At 46.2% G+C, this 22,982-nt stretch overlaps 1 protein-coding gene across 2 annotated transcripts in view; it reads right to left on the bottom strand.

Moving 5' to 3' along the window:
• PAM16 (presequence translocase associated motor 16) overlaps positions 1-22,982 on the bottom strand; it is a 138,046-nt gene that overhangs the window by 92,057 nt on the left and 23,007 nt on the right. For both annotated transcript variants that reach the window (XM_073648244.1, XM_073648246.1), the window contains exons 7-9: positions 18,637-18,687; positions 7,699-7,785; positions 3,047-3,129 (exon numbers count right to left, since the gene is read on the bottom strand). In XM_073648244.1, the coding sequence (XP_073504345.1) occupies positions 3,047-3,129; positions 7,699-7,785; positions 18,637-18,687 (221 nt within the window). The remainder of the gene's footprint in view (positions 1-3,046; positions 3,130-7,698; positions 7,786-18,636; positions 18,688-22,982) is intronic.

Here is a 22,982-nt window from a genome sequence, read left to right as displayed (position 1 = left end):
AACACATGTGGAATTATATACTTAACAAAAAAGTGTGAAACAACTGAAAATATGTCTTATATTCTAGGTTCTTCAAAGTAGCCACCTTTTGCTTTGATGACTGCTTTGCACACTCTTGGCATTCTCTTGATGAGCTTCAAGAGATAGTCACCAGAAATGGTCTTCTAACAATCTTGAAGGAGTTCCCAGAGATGCTTAGCACTTATTGGCCCTTTTGCCTTCACTCTGCGGTCCAGCTCACCCCAAACCATCTCGATTGGGTTCAGGTCTGGTGACTGTGGAGGCCAGGTCATCTGGCATAGCACCCCATCACTCTCCTTCTTGGTCAAATAGCCCTTACACAGCCTGGAGGTGTGTTTGGGGTCATTGTCCTGTTGAAAAATAAATGATGGTCCAACTAAACACAAACCGGATGGAATAGCATGCCGCTGCAAGATGCTGTGGTAGCCATGCTGGTTCAGTATGCCTTCAATCTTGAATAAATTCCCAACAGTGTCACCAGCAAAGCACCCCCACACCATCACACCTCCTCCTCCATGCTTCACGGTGGGAACCAGGCATGTAGAGTCCATCCGTTCACCTTTTCTGCGTCGCACAAAGACACGGTGGTTGGAACCAAAGATCTCAAATTTGGACTCATCAGACCAAAGCACAGATTTCCACTGGTCTAATGTCCATTCCTTGTGTTCTTTACCCCAAACAAATCTCTTCTGCTTGTTGCCTGTCCTTAGCAGTGGTTTCCTAGCAGCTATTTTACCATGAAGGCCTGCTGCACAAAGTCTCCTCTTAACAGTTGTTGAAGAGATGCGTCTGCTGCTAGAACTCTGTGTGGCATTGACCTGGTCTCTAATCTGAGCTGCTGTTAACCTGCGATTTCTGAGGCTGGTGACTCGGATAAACTTATCCTCAGAAGCAGAGGTGACTCTTGGTCTTCCTTTCCTGGGGCGGTCCTCATGTGAGCCAGTTTCTTTGTAGCGCTTGATGGTTTTTGCAACTGCACTTGGGGACACTTTCAAAGTTTGTCCAATTTTTCGGACTGACTGACCTTCATTTCTTAAAGTAATGATGGCCACTCATTTTTCTTTACTTAGCTGCTTTTTTCTTGCCATAATACAAATTCTAACAGTCTATTCAGTAGGACTATCAGCTGTGTATCCACCTGACTTCTGCACAACACAACTGATGGTCCCAACCCCATTTATAAGGCAAGAAATCCCACTTATTAAACCTGACAGGGCACACCTGTGAAGTGAAAACCATTTCCGGTGACTACCTCTTGAAGCTCATCAAGAGAATGCCAAGAGTGTGCAAAGCAGTCATCAAAGCAAAAGGTGGCTACTTTGAAGAACCTAGAATATAAGACATATTTTCAGTTGTTTCACACTTTTTTGTTAAGTATATAATTCCACATGTGTTAATTCATAGTTTTGATGCCTTCAGTGTGAATGTACAATTTTCAAAGTCATGAAAATACAGAAAAATCTTTAAATGAGAAGGTGTGTCCAAACTTTTGGTCTGTACGGTATATATATGATTGCTGTAGATCCAGCTGCTCAGACCACAACTGATCCCAAAAACGAGAGGTCTAACCTTAGTGTATGGATTGTTACTGACCTGAACCTCTGCTCCAGTTTTGGGAAAATAAGTCCAAAGGGCCTTCTCCTAATCCACTATCATACTTGTCATGTGAATTAGGTCCGACTAACAAGAAGCGCACAAGGAACAGTCTTAAATATTTGTAGTCACAATCAAGTCGTTTGTGAGTCTGAAGGGTCAAACTTGAAGAACGGCAATTACAAGCCCTCCGTCATTCTGTCTCTTTTGAAGGAAGTCAAAATTCTTGGATGAAAGCCCCTAATGAGGATAACCATTATTTCAGGATGTTCCCATTCTTTCTTAATGAAATACACAACTACCATGAAAGAAAAAAAAATGTTTTCTCTGGATTTTCGATTGGAGAAGACACAAAGACAAGTTCCCCTCCCCTTCCTCTGTGCCATAGTAAGAAGAGTAAAAATACACTTTCACAAAAATGGCGTCATGGAGGGGACGCGATTGATCATGTAATATTTAAATTAGCCGAATTATTATTATTATTATTTAATGGTGACGCCTCCTGCTGCACTAGCCTTTAGATACTCAATATCTATAGATCCCAATATTTATGAAATATAAATGAAAGTTGGCTGAACCTGCCAATTTATGTTGGAAGAGATAAGGATCGGGAAATGGAATTTCAATGACGAAGAATCTCTGCCAGAAGAGTCTGGCAGTGGCTTTCTCCTATCTCCCAGTGGAAAACCGCTCAGCCAAGCCATACCGCTTAGGTGTATGAGGAGAGAAGGCTGCCTGCGGAACAAACTTTCGTCCGACAGCCATCTCATGTGTTTGACCAGCTTATGTCCGCCAGACAGACATTTTAGTGAACGTTGGAATCTCATGGATTAGAGGATTCCTAAAAGTGGGGTCTAAGGGGAAACGTTTCTCCTTGGGGAAAGTGACAAGCCAAGCCTGGCATGTCAGAGTGAGGAGACTTATAAGCAGTGCATGTTCCTCTGGGAAATTAAATATACAAATTGTCTTTTCAAGTAAGAGGATTGCTAAAAGAATGATAGATATAGGATTTGCCATTAGCATCTGTTTTGTGGCAGTCCCATGTATTTTTATAGGAAATGACGTACACGCAAAAATCAAACTGGACCTGGGAGCCGAGTTTTGCCCTTTCTATGACTTACTAGCCATTTACTTGCTAACAATGTTGTTTCCTTAGAGGGGCAACTTGTTCAGGCTCTCCCAACTTTTAGAAGTTGGGATGGGACCAGTCTCTCCCAGGACCCCATAGTAGCCATATAGGCCATTTCTATTATACGTACACATTGCCTTATTAGTATACACTCATAACAGTGGCTCCAAGGCGAATCTTCATCAGGAAAACAAAGCTAATTGCTGCGGAATCAGTGACAATGGAACGATTGTATGAATCAGGTATCAACAGGCATAAAAATAATAAATAAATACAAGAAGAAATGCGCGTCGGTTTTCCTACCCTGAGGACGCATCAAGCGAGAAGGATGACACCGGCCGACTGAAGCTACGAAGATCCCAAAGTAGCAGCTCTCGTTCCCGGACCTAATGTAACATGTAAGAAGCAGAATATTGTACATGAAGATGAAAGACAGCAACCAATCTACAACGTAACTAATCAGAAGACATGGCAAAGCCTTATGGAGGCCATAGAAGATGGGTAACTGTTGAATGACCGATTGATTGTCTGATGAACATTTTTTATGCTGATACAGCCATACACATTTTAGTCCACATTGGATATTAAGGTGCCGATACACCTAAGATAGCGGGTCAGCTCGTTACCGGCCATCAAGAGAACATCAACCTGTCAGCAGCACATCCCATCTATACACGGGGCAATGAGCTGCCGATGAGAAACCATCTGTCACCTGATGAAGCATTTTTCTTGTTCAATGAGGGATTCCAAGATTGTTTACACAGATGATAAATCGGGTATATTTGTTAATCATTGGTTCATCTATAATGGGCCTTTCATACTATCCTTACATCCTGTATTATACGCCACAGCTGCACTCACTATTCTGCTGGTGCAGTCACCGTGTACATACATTACATTACTGATCCTGTACTGATCCTCAGTTACATCCTGTATTATACTCCAGAGCTGCACTCACTATTCTGTTGGTGCAGTCACCGTGTACATACATTACATTACTGATCCTGTACTGATCCTGAGTTACTTCCTGTATTATACTCCAGAGCTGCACTCACTATTCTGCTGGTGCAGTCACTGTGTACATACATTACATTACTGATCCCGTAGTGATCCTGAGTTACATCCTGTATTATACTCCAGAGCTGCACTCACTATTCTGCTGGTGCAGTCACTGCGTACATACATTACATTACTGATCCTGAATTACATCCTGTATTATACGCCAGAGCTGCACTCACTATTCTGCTGGTGCAGTCACTGTGTACAGTACAGACCAAAAGTTTGGACACACCTTCTCATTTAAACATTTTTCTGTATTTTCATGACTATGAAAATTGTACATTCACACTGAAGGCATCAAAACTATGAATTAACACATGTGGAATTAGATACTTAACAAAAAAGTGTGAAACAACTGAAAATATGTCTTATATTCTAGGTTCTTCAAAGTAGCCATCTTTTGCTTTGATGACTGCTTTGCACACTCTTGGCATTCTCTTGATGAGCTTCAAGAGGTAGTCACCGGAAATGGTTTTCCAACAATCTTGAAGGAGTTCCCAGAGATGCTTAGCACTTGTTGGCCATTTTGCCTTCACTCTGCGGTCCAGCTCACCCCACACCATCTCGATTGGGTTCAGGTCTAGTGACTGTGGAGGCCAGGTCATCTGGCGTAGCACCCCATCACTCTCCTTCTTGGTCAAATAGCCCTTACACAGCCTGGAGGTGTTTTTGGGGTCATTGTCCTGTTGAAAAATAAATGATGGTCCAACTAAACGCAAACCGGATGGAATAGCATGCCGCTGCAAGATGAAGGTAGCCATGCTGGTTCAGTATGCCTTCAATTTTGAATAAATCCCCAACAGTGTCACCAGCAAAGCACCCCCACACCATCACACCTCCTCCTCCATGCTTCACGGTGGGAACCAGGCATGTAGAGTCCATCCGTTCACCTTTTCTGCGTCGCACAAAGACACGGTGGTTGGAACCAAAGATCTCAAATTTGGACTCATCAGACCAAAGCACAGATTTCCACTGGTCTAATGTCCATTCCTTGTGTTCTTTAGCCCAGACAAGTCTCTTCTGCTTGTTGCCTGTCCTTAGCAGTGGTTTCCTAGCAGCTATTTTACCATGAAGGCCTGCTGCACAAAGTCTCCTCTTAACAGTTGTTGTAGAGATGTGTCTGCTGCTAGAACTCTGTGTGGCATTGACCTGGTCTCTAATCTGAGCTGCTGTTAACCTGCGATTTCTGAGGCTGGTGACTCGGATAAACTTATCCTCAGAAGCAGAGGTGACTCTTGGTCTTTCTTTTCTGGGGCGGTCCTCATGTGAGCCAGTTTCTTTGTAGCGCTTGATGGTTTTTGCAACTGCACTTGGGGACACTTTCAAAGTTTTCCCAATTTTTCGGACTGACTGACCTTCATTTCTTAAAGTAATGATGGCCACTCGTTTTTCTTTACTTAGCTGCTTTTTTCTTGCCATAATACAAATTCTAACAGTTTATTCAGTAGGACTATCAGCTGTGTATCCACCACACTTCTGCACAACACAACTGATGGTCCCAACCCCATTTATAAGGCAAGAAATCCCACTTATTAAACCTGACAGGCCACACCTGTGAAGTGAAGACCATTTCCGGTGACTACCTCTTGAAGCTCATCAAGAGAATGCCAAGAGTGTGCAAAGCAGTCATCAAAGCAAAAGGTGGCTACTTTGAAGAACCTAGAATATAAGACATATTTTCAGTTGTTTCACACTTTTTTGTTAAGTATATAATTCCACATGTGTTAATTCATAGTTTTGATGCCTTCAGTGTGAATGTACAATTTTCAAAGTCATGAAAATACAGAAAAATCTTTAAATGAGAAGGTGTGTCCAAACTTTTGGTCTGTACTGTATATACATATATACACACTACTCAAAAAAATAAAGGGAACACTGAAATAACCCATCCTAGATCTGAATGAATGAAATATTCTCATTGAATACTTTGTTCCGTACAAAGTTGAATGTGCTGACAACAAAATCACACAAAAATCATCAATGGAAATCAAATTTATTAACCAATGGAGGCCTGGATTTGGAGTCACCCCCAAAATTAAAGTGGAAAAACACACTACAGGCTGATCCAACTTTGATGTAATGACCTTAAAACAAGTCAAAATGAGGCTCAGTATTGTGTGTGGCCTCCACGTGCCTGTATGACCTCCCTACAACGCCTGGGCATGCTCCTGATGAGGTTGCGGATGGTCTCCTGTGGGATCTCCTCCCAGACCTGGACTAAAGCATCCGCCAACTCCAGGACAGTCTGTGGTGCAACGTGACGTTGGTGGATGGAGCGAGACATGATGTCCCAGATGTGCTCAATCGGATTCAGGTCTGGGGAACGGGCGGGCCAGTCCATAGCTTCAATGCCTTCATCTTGCAGGAACTGCTGACACACTCCAGCCACATAAGGTCTGGCATTGTCCTGCATTAGGAGGAACCCAGGGCCAACCGCACCAGCATATGGTCTCACAAGGGGTCTGAGGATCTCATCTCGGTACCTAATGGCAGTCAGGCCACCTCTGGCGAGCACATGGAGGGCTGTGCGGCCCTCCAAAGAAATGCCACCCCACACCATTACTGACCCACTGCCAAACCAATCATGCTGAAGGATGTTGCAGGCAGCAGATCGCTCTCCACGGCGTCTCCAGACTCTGTCACGTCTGTCACATGTGCTCAGTGTGACCCTGCTTTCATCTGTGAAGAGCACAGGGCGCCAGTGGCAACTTTGCCAATCCTGGTGTTCTGTGGCAAATGCCAAGCGTCCTGCACGGTGTTGGGCTGTGAGCACAACCCCCATCTGTGGACGTCGGGCCCTCATACCACCCTCATGGAGTCGGTTTCTAACCATTTGTGCAGACACATGCACATTTGTGGCCTGCTGGAGGTCATTTTGCAGGGCTCTGGCAGTGCTCCTCCTGTTCCTCCTTGCACAAAGGCGGAGGTAGCGGTCCTGCTGCTGGGTTGTTGCCCTCCTACGGCCCCCTCCACATCTCCTGGTGTACTGGCCTGTCTCCTGGTAGCGCCTCCAGCCTCTGGACACTACGCTGACAGACACAGCAAACCTTCTTGCCACAGCTCGCATTGATGTGCCATCCTGGATGAGCTGCACTACCTGAGCAACTTCTGTGGGTTGTAGAGTCCGTCTCATGCTACCACGAGTGTGAAAGCACAACCAACATTCAAAAGTGACCAAAACATCAGCCAGAAAGCATTGGTACTGAGATGTGGTCTGTGGTCCCCACCTGCAGAACCACTCCTTTGAGGGTGTCTTGATAATTGCCAATAATTTCCATCTATTGTCTATTCCATTTGCACAACAGCATGTGAAATTGATTGTCAATCAGTGTTGCTTCCTAAGTGGACAGTTTGATTTTACAGAAGTTTGATTTCCTTGGAGATATATTCTGTTGTTTAAGTCTTCCCTTTATTTTTTTGAGCAGTGTAAATTATGGTTGATACAGGCAAAGAAGTGTCAAGTGTTGTGCAGCAGAACTGCTATTCCCTGAGATACAATATAAAGTTTGGGAGGACTGGCCAACTGGCGGGCGTCCAAGGCTTTTTTGTGTCCCTCGCTATCTACAACAACCCCCACAGACTCTATTGTACAACATAACCTTTTTCTAATAGTTTCTGGCCCAAGAACTCAAAGTTGTAGCTTATAAATTCTGCAGAAAAAAACAGAAAAAAAACCCCAAAAAACAGTGAGAATAGAAGCTATAAAGTCACAGATTGGTCCACGGTAAGTGGCCCCACCGGCTGGTCACGGATAATGAAAGGTTATAAAGCAAAGGTGCATCTATGTGACCCATGACTTGCATTGAAAAAGTATCACCTTCCAAAACTCAGGAAAACATTCCTATGAAACAAACAATGTATACAGAGGATTTGTGGCCCCGCGGGGCGAACGCTACCTGGTTGAATCCTGATGTTAGGAGGTGGTGGTTGGAATTGGTCCAGACCACACGAGAATCTTTATTGTTGTCGTGACCCTGTGCGTCCTGAAAAAAACAAAGACGTTACTGTGCAAAAATGATAAAACCAGACGCGCATGGATCATAAATCATCGTAATATTCATATGTCGCACAGCTTCATCACAAGTAGGGGACAGATGGAGGAGAGTAGGACTACAGAATCCACAATCATGGTTTGTTTGTAGTCTGTTACCATGGACACACATAGTTGTGCATTGGAGCTGTAGACAGAAAAGAATAGGCTTCACCACGGTGCGTATTTGATGCAAACTTTTTGCACGGATTTGCATGCAGAATATTTGCAGCACCGGCTAAGTTTCTGAAATTTTAAAAATCTCGTCTACACATTGTGGGAAAATTCTAGTTGTAAATTGACATCCGGTGCAGATTTTAGAATCAGTATTTAGTGTGGAATTCATGGTCTGCCTTTTTTTTTTTTGCAATGCGTAGAGAGAAATCTGTGACAAAATCTGCAACTAAATCCACATGCAGATTTTGCAGCGGAAATGCTGCAAATAAATCGGAAAATCAGCACTAATACGCGACACTAAGGCAACACCGCTATTTTATTATTCACCATTTTATTTATTTTTTTTTTACACTTAGTTTTACAGACTCTGGGATCCATTTATACTCTTCACAGGTAAACTGAAGCAAATTAATCCACTTATGAAAACATATAAAAAAAATCACAGGTTAGTAGAGTTGAATGTCCCTTTAAAGAACCGCGCAGTAACCTGCTGCCAGCTGTAGACGTGAGCGGTGCCAGCGCAGGACCTGTCAGTGCCTTAGGCGGCAACAAATCGCTCCGTCACTCAATGTGACCCCACACTGAGCCAGCTGTAGCGCTGCCACTTCTGTAATATGATCTCCAAACCCATCTAGTTCAGCCACGTAGCTCCCGCTGTGACTGAAACGCATTAGGTTTGCTGTGTGCCTGCTGTCTCCGGCGATAAGTGTGCCACCGGGCTGCGCTGGTATCACCACAACTTGGTAGTGAGCAGGCACATCTGTCAGATGTCTGCATGCAGGCTGAGCAGCTTTACACTGTATGAACCTGTGTATATACAGATCACGGGCTGTGAAACGCGTCACGTAAATATTTATACCTCGTGTGTGAATAGCATGTGTCCATAGTGAAAAGGACATGACATGTGTATAGGTTCCCATGTGTCTGCAGAAGGCACTGGATTTACTAATCCTTATTTTTACACACAGGAACTCAGTTATCTTGACTCACCACCCCTTAATCACTAATAAACCTTGGGCATCCATGACCCTGTCCGCCAGCTCACTAGTTCTCCTTCCTTGGACCATTTCTGATAGATACTTACGGGAAACACTTCACAAAACCCACCATACATCAGAAATGTTCCACAAGACCTGCCGTATACCGGGAACAGCCCACAAGATCTGCCGTATACCGGGAACAGCCCACAAGATCTGCCGTATACCGGGAACAGCCCACAAGATCTGCCGTATACCGGGAACAGCCCACAAGATCTGCCGTATACCGGGAACAGCCCACAAGATCTGCCGTATACCGGGAACAGCCCACAAGATCTGCCGTATACCGGGAACAGCCCACAAGACCCGCCGTATACCGGGAACACCCCACAAGACCCGCCGTATACCGGGAACAGCCCACAAAACCTGCCGTATACCGGGAACAGCCCACAAAACCTGCCGTATACCGGGAACAGCCCACAAAACCTGCCGTATACCGGGAACAGCCCACAAGACCTGCCGTATACCGGGAACAGCCCACAAGACCTGCCGTATACCGGGAACAGCCCACAAGACCTGCCGTATACCGGGAACAGCCCACAAGACCTGCCGTATACCGGGAACAGCCCACAAGACCTGCAGTATACCGGGAACAGCCCACAAGACCTGCCGTATACCGGGAACAGCCCACAAGACCTGCCGTATACCGGGAACAGCCCACAAGACCTGCCATCTACCGGGAACAGCCCACAAGACCTGCCGTATACCGGGAACAGCCCACAAGCCCTGCCGTATACCGGGGACACCCCACAAGCCCTGCCGTATACCGGGGACACCCCACAAGACCTGCCGTATACCGGGGACACCCCACAAGACCTGCCGTATACCGGGGACACCCCACAAGACCTGCCGTATACCGGGAACACCCCACAAGACCTGCCGTATACTGGGAACACCCCAATAAAACTGCTACATACCAGGAACACGCCAAATTAATTTTAGGTTCCAACCTACCATATGCATCTTCTTATGAAGCAGTGGAGTCTTCGTGCCCTTAAAGGGTTCAAATGTGACAGCAACTTCTCCACCATCTATTGCTACGCGTTTGCCTTACGGAAACAAGGATCAGGCATGCTAGAATTCAACATGTCCAATCCTTTGTTTCCCTGGAGATTAGAGAAGCCGGGGACACTGAGCAGCTGGTGACGATATTAACTGCGATTATAACCATTTTTGCACATTGCGCCTCTGCTGACAACTTGCCGGACGCGTCTGTGCTCCGGCATACATTAAATAAATACCTAACCATGCTAATCTGTCTAACAAATTAATACAAACATACAGTGACACATGGTGTAAACCGCAATAAGATGTCACGGTTACTATTTATAGCCGTCACCTCAGCTCCGTCCGACTTCCCACGGCCCCAAATCCTCTAATCCCACACACTTCCTGCCGGCAGAGGGGGGGCACTTACTTCTAGGGATGCACTTACACACAGATATTACAGAAATGTCCCCAGATTCCCATTGTCACACTGAGAAGTCCCAGCGACCATGGGGACGATGCTCGGAGTATTTATATAGGGGCATATATGTGTAACATCTGGCCTCCGAATATCACCTCAGCTCCCAGGGACCCCCCAAAAAATCCTTTAATACATAGAGAGTAATTAGGTGACTGTTTGATCAACCCCTGCTCAGTACATAGGCCGGGACCATTACTCAAATATTCTCCTCTTGTTAAAGGGTCGCCATGACCACAGAGACCCGACATGGCCGACACCCCGCAGAGACAAGGCCGGGCAAACATCCAACCCTTGGGAATGGCTAACTGGGGGCACAGCTGTGACTGTCACAGAACCCCCTACAACAAATACCACCCCCCAGTAACGGTACAACTAATATTGAGCGACTGACAATCCTTTACACTATAGCGTAGACTAGATTTCTACTAACATGACCTTAATGTCTGCCATGAAACAACCCCTTTAATATATCCTGGTTAAAAAATATTGAGACTTGTTTAAAAAATTGGAAATGCCCCTTTAAATGCCCCTTTTTGGTGCAGATTTTGGCAAAATTTGGGATTGCAGGCAAGTGAGAAAACTCCTATTTTTCCCTTAAGGAGCATTTCAGAAGAAAATCCTCTTTACAGCGCCCTCTTTGGAGGTGGTAAATGTAATAAATAAAATTGGCTCCAAGATGGAGTTACCCTTTATAAAGACCTGTCATCATAAAAATGTGTTATTTTTCACCTCATGTAAACGCTGCTGTTCTCCTGAATCCGGAGTCGTTTTTTTTTTCTTCCTGCGCCTCTCCGTTCCTGAGATATGGCCCCGTCTTCCTTGTATGCAATTATAGTCTTGTTAGGCAAGTGGGCGTGGTTCTCAACTCTTCTCTGCTGGAGTCTTTTGAAAACCACACCCAGTTGGCTGAAAAGACAATTTATATACCACAAAGAGGAAGCCATATCTCAGGAATGGAGAGACGCAGGAACAAAAGAAAAACAAAGTTGAAATCGGGAGAAAAGCGGCTTTTACACCAGTTAAAAAATTATGTGTATTTATGGCAAGTGTTACGTCGCCTTTAAAAAAAAAAACAAAAAAAAAACAGAATTGTTGACTTGGAAAGCAGATATTCCTCACACAGAGAATATGATGGAAAATCATTACAGCCACCTACACCCAAAAGAAATTAAATTGTTCCATGACGTCCGAACACAATTAAAATAGCGCAGTTCTCACAATGAATGACAGGTCAGTATCCTGGAAGTTGTAGTTCCCGCGTTGCTATGCTACAGACTGACAGAATACAGGACGTCTCGGCTGTAACTTAGCTGTGTCCAGGATTCTGTATCGCAGTCTGGATTGTACGGACTCGTGTGGGACGGACATTGGATGTTTTGATTTCTCATGTTCACAATTGTGAAAGAGTTCTGCATCGTCCAGGAATGCGAAAAAATGATGAATCAGTCAGAGCAATGAAACCACAGGGACCAGATACTAGATTCACTATAAACAAGTAACTCCCAAAGTAGAGGCAGTGGTCAGAGCGCCGGACTCCTCACAGCATTGGCTCTCTAATACCCCCACCTAGCTGGGCGTCATGGAAGTGACATTATACCAAATAATAAAGATCTACATAAAGAACCTTGTATAAGAAGGGAGCTGAAGAGTGGTGATGGCTGTGTATAAGGAGGAGGATGCGGCCGTGTCCTGATGGCTATGTATTAAGAGGAGGACGGGGCCGTGTCCTGATGGCTGTGTATTGGAAGGAGGATGGGGCCGTGTCCTGATGGCTGTGTATTAGGAGGAGGATGGGGCCGTGTCCTGATGGCTGTGTATAAGGAGGAGGACGGGGCCGCGTCCTGATGGCTGTGTATTAGGAGGAGGACGGGGCCGTGTCCTGAGGGCTGTGTATTAGGAGGAGGACGGGGCCATGTCCTGATGGCTGTGTATTAGGAGGAGGATGGGGCCGTGTCCTGACGGCTGTGTATTAGGAGGAGGACGGGGCCACGTCCCGATGGCTGTGTATTAGGAGGAGGACGGGGCCGTGTCCTGAGGGCTGTGTATTAGGAGGAGGACGGGGCCGTGTCCCGATGGCTGTGTATTAGGAGGAGGAGGGGGACGTGTCCTGATGGCTGTGTATTAGGAGGAGGACGGGGCCGTGTCCCGATGGCAGTGTATTAGGAGGAGGAGGGGGACGTGTCCTGATGGCTGCGTATTAGGAGGAGGACGGGGCCGCGTCACGATGGCTGTGTATTAGGAGGAGGACGGGGCCGTGTCCTGAGGGCTGTGTACTAGGAGGAAGAGACACTGACACACGTAGACCCATTCAAATCTATGGGTCTGCGCACATCTCAGTGTGTTTCCACAGACAGTGCTCCACACGCTGACATGTCCGTTTCTGGACGACAGCACAGATCACACGGACCCATTCAAGTCAATGGGTCTGTGTAAACAAGTTTCGCACACGGATGCCATCCGTGTGACACGTAAACCATCTGTGTTACACGTACTGGCACTTGGGAATCAGTGTACAGTTATCGCTGTTCCCAAGCACCGGGTGCTGAACCTTGCCCGACTCATGGTTCACTGCAGGAGCTGTGTTCAGTGAGTGACAGGATACCGCTCCTGAGCTCAGCTCCAGGGCCCGTTTGCTGCAGCGGCTCATTCTCCCCGGCTCCTCTGCTGATCGGTCACATGGATTCCAGCGGGGGACACTTAGCACAGGTGAGTATAAGGATTTTTTATTTTATTCTTATATTTACAGGTGGACACTGGGGGAGCAGACACTACTCCTCTCATCATGGTCCCCTGCTGGTGCTGATCGCAGCGCCGGCAGGGAATCATTATGAGGGCAGCGTTCAGCACCCGGCGCTTGGGAACAGCGCTAACTTCCTAAACACCGTACGTGATGTATGGTATGTGATCCTGATGCGGCACATGGATATCTCCGATACCGTTTTTTCCGGTACCAGAAATATACGGACGTGTGAAACCGGCCTTCGGAGGAGGATGGGGCCGCGTGCCGATGGCTGTTTATTAGGAGGAGGACGGGGCCACGTGCCGATGGCTGTGTATTAGGAGGAGGAGGGGGCCGCGTCCCGATGGCTGTGTATTAGGAGGAGGAGGGGGACGCGTCCCGATGGCTGTGTATTAGTAGGAGGACGAGGCCGCATCCCGATGGCTGTGTATTAGGAGGAGGAAGGGGCCGCGTCCCGATGGCTGTGTATTAGGCTGCGTGCCCACGTTGCGGATTACAAGCGTTTTTGATGCGGATTTTCCACAGCGTAAACGCTTGTAAAACGCTTGTTAATCCGCATCCCATGGTCCCCAATGAGAATCCGCAAGTTCTATGCCCATGCTGCGGATTTTTCCGCAGCGTTTATGCTGCGTTCAAAAATCCGCAGCATGTTCATTAATTTTGCGTTTCTGCATGCGGAATTGCCTTATTCAATGCATGAAAAAACGCAAGGCAATTCCGCATGTCGAAAACGCGCGATAAGCGCGTGCGGAATTCCGCATGCGTTTTTCCGGGAGAGGACATGCGGAAATTAAGCAGAAATTTTCTGCTTCATTTCCGCAACGTGGGCACATAGCCTTAGGAGGAGGAGGGGGCCGCATCCAGATGGCTGTGTATTAGGAGGAGGACGGGGCCGTGTCCTGATGGCTGTGTATTAGGAGGAGGACGGGGCCGTGTCCTGATGGCTGTGTATTAGGAGGAGGACGGGGCCGTGTCCTGATGGCTGTGTATTAGGAGGAGGACGAGGCCGTGTCCTGATGGCTGTGTATTAGGAGGAGGACGGGGCCGTGTCCTGATGGCTGTGTATTAGGAGGAGGACGGGGCCGTGTCCTGATGGCTGTGTATTAGGAGGAGGACGAGGCCGTGTCCTGATGGCTGTGTATTAGGAGGAGGACGGGGCCGTGTCCTGATGGCTGTGTATTAGGAGGAGGACGGGGCCGTGTCCTGATGGCTGTGTATTAGGAGGAGGACGGGGCCGTGTTCTGATGGCTGTGTATTAGGAGGAGGACGAGGCCGCGTCCCGATGGCTGTGTATTAGGAGGAGGACGGGGCCGCGTTCTGATGGCTGTGTATTAGGAGGAGGACGGGGCCGCGTCCCGATGGCTGTGTATTAGGAGGAGGACGGGGTCGGGTCCTGACGGCTGTGTATTAGGAGGAGGACGGGCCGCGTCCCGATGGCTGTGTATTAGGAGGAGGACGGGGTCGGGTCCTGACGGCTGTGTATTAGGAGGAGGACGGGCCGCGTCCCGATGGCTGTGTATTAGGAGGAGGACGGGGTCGAGTCCTGACGGCTGTGTATTAGGAGGAGGACGGGGCCGCGTCCCGATGGCTGTGTATTAGGAGGAGGACGGGGTCGGGTCCTGACGGCTGTGTATTAGGAGGAGGACGGGCCGCGTCCTGATGGCTGTGTATTAGCAGAGCTCGCAGTATATAGGGGATAATACCAGCAGTGCCCCTGGGTAATGTGGGCACGAGCCTGTATATTAGGGGCACAGAGCAGGCCTTTGTTCAGTTGCCTTTATATAAGGGGGGCACACAGGCTTCTGTGAGTAGGGGACTGATGGTTTTCTCATGAGAAGCCTGGCTTCAATACTTAATAGAGAACATGTGCTGAAGCATTTTTGCGCCAGCAGAAGAATATACTGAAATTAAACCCTTTCTTTAAAGCCAGATCTGCAGAGCATTCCTGCACTAATGGTTACAACACGCAGATCGTGGCATTAACCCCTAATTGCCGGCAGAACTACAATTCCCTTCATGCGCAAAAAAGATCCCCCATTTACATCTTACACCGCAGTCATAAACTGCAAGATCTTCCTATTCGCCCCCCTCCGCCCGCTCTTCGCCTGTGCACAGGATCCAGACCTGCAGAACGTTCCATCAAGAAAGAGGAAATTGAGAGTATTTGGACAGAGAAGGGAGAGGAGGTTAGGAGGAATTTTATGATGCTGAAGGAAAGAATTTCTCTCCTCCTCCCGCCCAGAATGATGAAGGATGCTAGGACGCCCTGCAACATCTGGAAGCAGTTTCTGCGGCCAACTCACCCACACACTCTGGGATGAGGCTGCCCATTTTATCTTCTTGCATGTGGTGCTTAAATCTATGCCAGGAAGTATAGGAACACATTGACCATTTCCCTTATCCGACATTGAGCCGAATCAAGAAAGAAATAAACTAAAAATGTCAGCACATTTTTTAGGAATGGGAGTAGTGGTATGGCTGTATTCGTGCTTGTCTCCCGATAAAAACGATACCTTTATTGTAGAGATCCGATTTTCCAATCGTTAGATATTTAATGTAGAAGCCATATGCAAATCAGGCTGAAAGTGTACCGAGGGAGTGTCATAAAGCAGTCCAAGACACGCCCCCAGTAAACTTTCAGCCTCATCTGCATATGGCTTCTACACTCGATTTCTCATCACTGGCACATCGGATGTCTACAAATAAGATATAGTTTTTACTGGCAGAAAAGTGCCTACATAGCCATACCATGTATAAAAAATGTGGAGATAGGTTTCCTTTAAAAGAAACTGCTGCCCAAAATCCTCTTCTAGCAGATCATATATATGGTTTATAAGGTTAGATTGTATAGAAAAGACAGTCTACATCATGATGGTACTAGAAATATATGGAAGAACAAAAGGTGCTAAATATACATAAAGAGCGCCCTCTGGAGGTTGTAACCAGACATGACCCAAGCAATATTTGGAGGTTGTAACCTGATATTACCACTAACATACACATTTCTCCACCATTTCGTGGTGGGGGCATTCGTAAACAATATTGAGGCTTTGCAATTTCCCCTTCATGTGGCCCAAATATCAGATCATACACAAAGGAACCATGAGACTAACAATGGCTGTTCCTATTCACCGACCCCAACCAAGTCCTGGGATGCCCCGATATGTAGGTTGTAAACTTATAGCAAGTTCTCTGCTTTTAGTTAGTAACTTAGAGGTAGACGATGTTGTGCTTGTATGTAACGAGCACTGCTTTTAATTATTATAGTAGAAACAGGGTTTTTTGCACTTGAACGCCTTGGATCTGTCCTTGGCTTAGTTTCAATGCAATAATGGATCATTAACAAAAAGACAAAATACCCGAGAATTCCAATATACAGTCATTAATACAAAACAGACGCAGTGTCCCCAAATTATACTCGTCTTCATTGTATATTAAAGGGATTCATGCGGCCGTTTCTATAGAGCTTCACATCAACACAGAAGATAATGCACAACAGGCCGAGATCATGATTGTAGTGTCTCCCTGTGGAGAGTGACAAAGCAGGCCTGGCATGTCAGAGTGAGGAGACATACGCCATGCATACTCCTCGAAAATATAAATATGCTTCCTCTCTGAAGAGGCAATTTATATATTATCCCTGTACTGTGACATCACTGTGAGTATTATCCCTGTACTGTGACATCACTGTGAGTATTATCCCTGTACTGTGACATCACTGTGTGCATTATCCCTGTACTGTGACATCACTGTGTGTATTATCCCTGTACTGTGACATCACTGTGTGCATTATCCCTGTACTGTGACATCACTGTGTGCATTATCCCTGTACTGTGACATCACTGTGTGTATTATCCCTGTACTGTGACATCACTGTGTGTATTATCCCTGTACTGTGACATCCCTGTGTGTATAATCCATGTACTGTGACATCACTGTGTGTATTATCCCTGTACTGTGACATCACTGTGAGTATTATCCCTGTACTGTGACATCACTGTGTGCATTATCCCTGTACTGTGCATCACTGTGTGTATTATCCCAGTACTGTGACATCACTGTGTGTATTATCCCTGTACTGTGACATCACTGCGTGCATTATCCCTGTACTGTGACATCACTGCGTGCATTATCCCTGTACTGTGACATCACTGCGTGCATTATCCCTGTACTGTGACATCACTGCGTGCATTATCCCTGTACTGTGACATCACTGCGTGCATTATCCCTGTACTGTGACATCACTGTGTGTATTATCCCTGTACTGTGACATCACTGTGTGCATTATCCCTGTACTGTGCATCACTGTGTGTATTATCCCAGTACTGTGACATCACTGTGTGTATTATCCCTGTACTGTGACATCACTGTGTGCATTATCCCTGTACTGTGACATCACTGCGTGCATTATCCCTGTACTGTGACATCACTGCGTGCATTATCCCTGTACTGTGACATCACTGCGTGCATTATCCCTGTACTGTGACATCACTGCGTGCATTATCCCTGTACTGTGACATCACTGCGTGCATTATCCCTGTACTGTGACATCACTGCGTGCATTATCCCTGTACTGTGACATCACTGCGTGCATTATCCCTGTACTGTGACATCACTGTGTGTATTATCCCTGTACTGTGACATCACTGTGTGCATTATCCCTGTACTGTGACATCACTGTGTGTATTATCCCTGTACTGTGACATCACTGTGTGCATTATCCCTGTACTGTGACATCACTGCGTGCATGATCCCTGTACTGTGACATCACTGCGTGCATTATCCCTGTACTGTGACATCACTGTGTGTATTATCCCTGTACTGTGACATCACTGTGTGCATTATCCCTGTACTGTGACATCACTGTGTGTATTATCCCTGTACTGTGACATCACTGTGTGCATTATCCCTGTACTGTGACATCACTGTGTGCATTATCCCTGTACTGTGACATCACTGTGTGCATTATCCCTGTACTGTGACATCACTGTGTGCATTAGGAATAATAATGTTTGCACAGCGGCCCATAATTTCTTTATTACACTTCTGTAATGTCCCTAGTCAGGCTGCAGGCATGGGAGTACACAGACAATGGGGAGATGTATAGAGTCAATAACATGTACACAGGGAGATCAGATATCAAAGGATAGGTATAAAATAGCAGCAAGGGCCCTTATCTCCTGTTGTGACTCGCTGGCTGAATCTTATCTATGTGTCATTTGTTTATGGGATGTACCAACGTGTAATCACAAGCGGACAGATTCCTGCAGCACTTAATGTAGTGACATGCCATAAACCCTGAATGCAGAAATCCCACAGATTTATCCTTTAGCCTCCCCTCCCCCATCATCGTATCGGCTCCATGAGAATTTGCAGCAATACCTGAATGGCTTTTGTGCTTTTCCGAACATCAAAAATCCTAAGTCTCTTATCCTGCAAGAAAGAAACCGGAAAATATAAAGATGTGGAAATCTAGCAATAAAAAAACATTAAGACGCAAGACGAAATCACGCCGTTTGGTCCAATGCCAGCGTTATGCCATTAGTCAGTGAATGAAAGCCATCATCATATGACACAATGTCAGATCATCACGTGCATAAAAAAATATTAAATGATTAAAAAATTATTTAAAAACCACTTTAACTATATTTTTTACACACATTTTTTATATATATATATATATATATATATATATATATAAAAAAAAAACTGCTATATCCAAAGTAGTAAATTAATAAAGATGTACACCGATTAATGACCTGAAAGTTTGATAATAGGCACCTAAATATAGTAAATAACCATGTGAAGAAATTGAAAAAAACTAGGTCAAGGTAGTCAGTTCAGTATACTTAGAGCGCCACCTACAGGACACATCCGAAAATACCAACTTAAAACTAGAATTTAAAGGGTTATTCCCTATAAATTCTAGATGGGTATTGTTGGATAGTGCTGGTAAATACTAGCACTTTTGCAATTTGCCGCTTATTAAAATTTGAAGCCATTCTTGAGATATTAACACTTTTCTTTTGTGTTTATAGCTCATTGCCTAGAAAACCGACCACCGCTGCAGTCTAGCTTGTAAGCGCTGCCCTGAAGCTGTGCTGGCATTAGGAGGTAACACTGGACTCCAGCAATCCCAGACAGCTTTAAAACCATTTTTACAAGGTTAATAGAAAAGAGACTGTAAGCACTGTTTATGTTCTGTGGCCTAGCAGCGGTGGTCGGTCTCCAAGACAATGAGCTGTAAACAAACAATAAAAAGTGTTAATATTTCAAGAACGGCTGAAAATTTTAACAAACAGTAAATTGCAAAATTGCTTGCTTTTACATGCTCTATCCGACGCCATTTATGATGAGGGAAACCAGTCTGAAGGCTTGTTTTTTTGCAGGAAGAGTTGTAGTTTTGAAAGACAACATTTATTTTACTATATTATGTAGTGAAAATTTGGAAAAAAATTAAAAATGGGGTAAAAATGGTGAAAAAATATACAACAAAATTCTGGCATAGATTTGTGGGTTTTGCTGTTACAGAGTTCATTGTATGGTAAAAATGACCTGAAAGATGCTGATTAGAGTGCCACCACCGCACTCTAATCAGCATCTCTGTTTATCGATTCCTCTTACAGGTACGTGACCCAACTTTGCCATCCTGATTTCCATGCAGCCTTCCCTATATCTCTCTGCTCCTATGTACTAATGGTACGTGACCCAACTTACACCAACTACCCCCCACTTTCATTTATGACCTTGTTTACTCAACCTTTGAGTATCCAGCATCTGGCTCTGCCTTAATCAGCTGATCGAGATGAGCACAGACCACTCCCCTCTGGTTCACAGCTGAATGCATTCTGTTACAAATATATTGTGAGTCAGGAGTCTGTGTCAGATTTTAGTCTGTGTCCATCACCTTAAGTGTCCATTGCTTAAGTGTGAGAAATATGAATTAATTCTGAATTGAATCTGAAGTGAACTGAAGGTAACTGGATAATAAGTCACAGTAAACAATGTTTGTCTTTGTTTTCACTCTCACCCCCTTAATCCTTCACTTCTTACAACCACCCCTAATCCCTACACCTAGTAAGGAACTCTTCATCTCTCCCTCCATTCTCCCTACCCACCTCACCTCCTCCTCAGAGCTATTCCTCAACATACAATCCTTTGTCTCCAAACACAGACAGCCACCTCATGCCCTCTCCTGCTCCCACCTGCTAACGCTTTCTCTGCTCCTCCTTACTGCTGGCGACATCTCTCCTAATCCTGGCCCTCCTCACCACATCCCTACAATCACTTCCACCTCCTACCCACGATCTATCCCAAACTCTCATAACCCTTCTAACCTTATACCCATCCGCTCAGCCCCTGCTTCCCCAATCCCCCTAACAGGAGCTCTATGGAACGCTCGCTCCGTCTGCAACAAACTTTCCTACATTCCCAACCTCTCCATCAACAACAAGCTTTCCTTCCTCGGCATCACTGAAACCTGGCTCACCCCCTCCAACACGGCCTCTCCTGCTGCACTTTCGTATGGCGGATTCCACCTCTCCCATACCCCCCGCCCCACCGGCAAGCACGGTGGAGGAATAGGTTTCCTCCTCTCAGATAATTGCTCCTTCACCCATATCCCACTGCCACCCTCAATTACTCTCCCCTCTTTTGAAGTGCACTGCGTGCGCATCAACTCCCCCTCCAACCTCCAACTGGCGGTCATCTACCGCCCCCCAGGATCAGCCACCACTTTCTTTGACCACTTCACCACTTGGCTACTTCAATTTCTTTCCGTTGACATCCCCACTATCCTCATGGGCGACTTTAACATCCCCACTGACACTTCCCTCTCAGCCGCCTCTAAGCTTCTATCCCTCACTTCCTCCTTTGGTCTTACCCAGTGGTCTTCCACACCCACCCACAAAGACGGCCACACGCTGGACCTCATCGTCACCCGCCTCTATTCCCTATCTAACCTCTCTAACTCACCTCTCCCTCTCTCTGACCACAACCTACTTACATTCTCTACCCTCTCCTCTCCAGGTCAACAATCCCAACTCCACAAACTTGCACACCCTCGCAGAAATCTCAGACACCTTGACCTACACTCACTCTCTGAATCCCTTCTCCCTCTTACAGACATTAGTTCCTTACATGATGCAGATGTTGCTGCCACTTTATACAACACCACAACAGCTGCAGCTCTCGATTCGGTCGCCCCCCTCACACATACCAAAGCTCGCACAATCAACAGGCAACCCTGGCACACCAGCTGAACTAAAGAACTGCGACGGGCCTCCAGGGTTGCTGAGCGTAGATGGAAAAGGTCACACTCCAATGAGCACTTCATCGCATTCAAACAATCCCTCACTACCTTCAAGTCCACACTCACTGCAGCAAAACAAACATACTTCACATCGCTCATATCCTCCCCGTCTCACAACCCCAAACAACTATTTAACACCTTCAATTCTCTCCTCCGTCCCGCAGTGCCTCCTTCCTCTCCTCTTATTTCAGCCGAAGACTTTGCCTCATTCTTCGAAAAGAAGATTGACACCATCAGACAAAGCTTTTGCCTAAAGCCCCCACAGCCCCTCCCCACACCTACTCAACCCTCCTCCTCCAAAACCACATTCTCCACCATTACGGAAGATCAACTTTCCTCTTTACTCTCCAAATCACACCTCACCACCTGTAAACTTGACCCAATCCCGTCCCACCTCATCCCAAACCTTACCACTATCTTCATCCCAGCCCTAGCCCACCTCTTCAACTTGTTACTAACAACTGGTGTCTTTCCCTCATGCTTCAAACCAGCCTCAATCACACCCATCCTCAAAAAGCCCTCCCTTGACCCATCCTCTCTGTCTAGCTATCGCCCCATATCACTTCTCCCCTATGCCTCAAAACTACTGGAACAACACGTCCATTCTGAGCTGTTCTCCCACCTCTCCTCCTGCTCCCTCTTCGACCGCCTACAATCTGGTTTCCGACCGCACCATTCTACTGAAACTGCACTGACCAAAGTTACCAGCGACCTACTAACCGCCAAATCTAAGCGACACTATTCTGTCCTCTTCCTCCTAGACCTGTCATCTGCCTTCGACACAGTGGACCATTCCCTCTTACTAAAAACTCTCTCATCTCTCGGCATCACAGACTTGGCCCTATCCTGGATCTCCTCATATCTAACAGACAGGACATTCAGTGTCTCCCACTCACACACCACCTCCTCACCTCACCCCCTATCTGTCGGTGTCCCCCAAGGTTCAGTTCTAGGACCCCTGCTCTTCTCCATCTACACCTTAGGCCTGGGACAGCTCATAGAGTCTCATGGCTTTCATTATCACCTCTATGCTGATGACACACAGATCTACCTCTCTGGACCCGATATCACCTCCTTACTAACCAAAATCCCACAATGTCTGTCTGCTATTTCATCCTTCTTCTCTGCCAGATTTCTAAAACTTAACATGGACAAAACAGAATTCATCATCTTTCCGCCATCTCATTCAACCCCCCCAACTGATCAATCCATCACAGTCAATGGCTGCCCACTGTCCCCAGTCCTTCAAGCTCGCTGCCTTGGGGTAACCCTGGACGCTGAACTCTCCTTCAAACCACATATCCAAGCCCTTTCCACTTCCTGCCGACTCCAACTCAAAAATATCTCCCGGATCTGCACATTCCTCAACCATGAATCTGCAAAAACACTAGTGCACGCCCTCATCATCTCCCGCCTC

The sequence above is a fragment of the Phyllobates terribilis genome, unplaced genomic scaffold (assembly GCF_046119375.1).
Source record: "Phyllobates terribilis strain yellow unplaced genomic scaffold, ASM4611937v1 Scaffold_9__5_contigs__length_417890890, whole genome shotgun sequence".
NCBI classification, from domain to species: Eukaryota; Metazoa; Chordata; class Amphibia; order Anura; family Dendrobatidae; genus Phyllobates; species Phyllobates terribilis.
The sequence above is the reverse complement of the archived record's forward strand: the minus strand, read 5'-3'. Positions and strand labels throughout refer to the sequence as shown.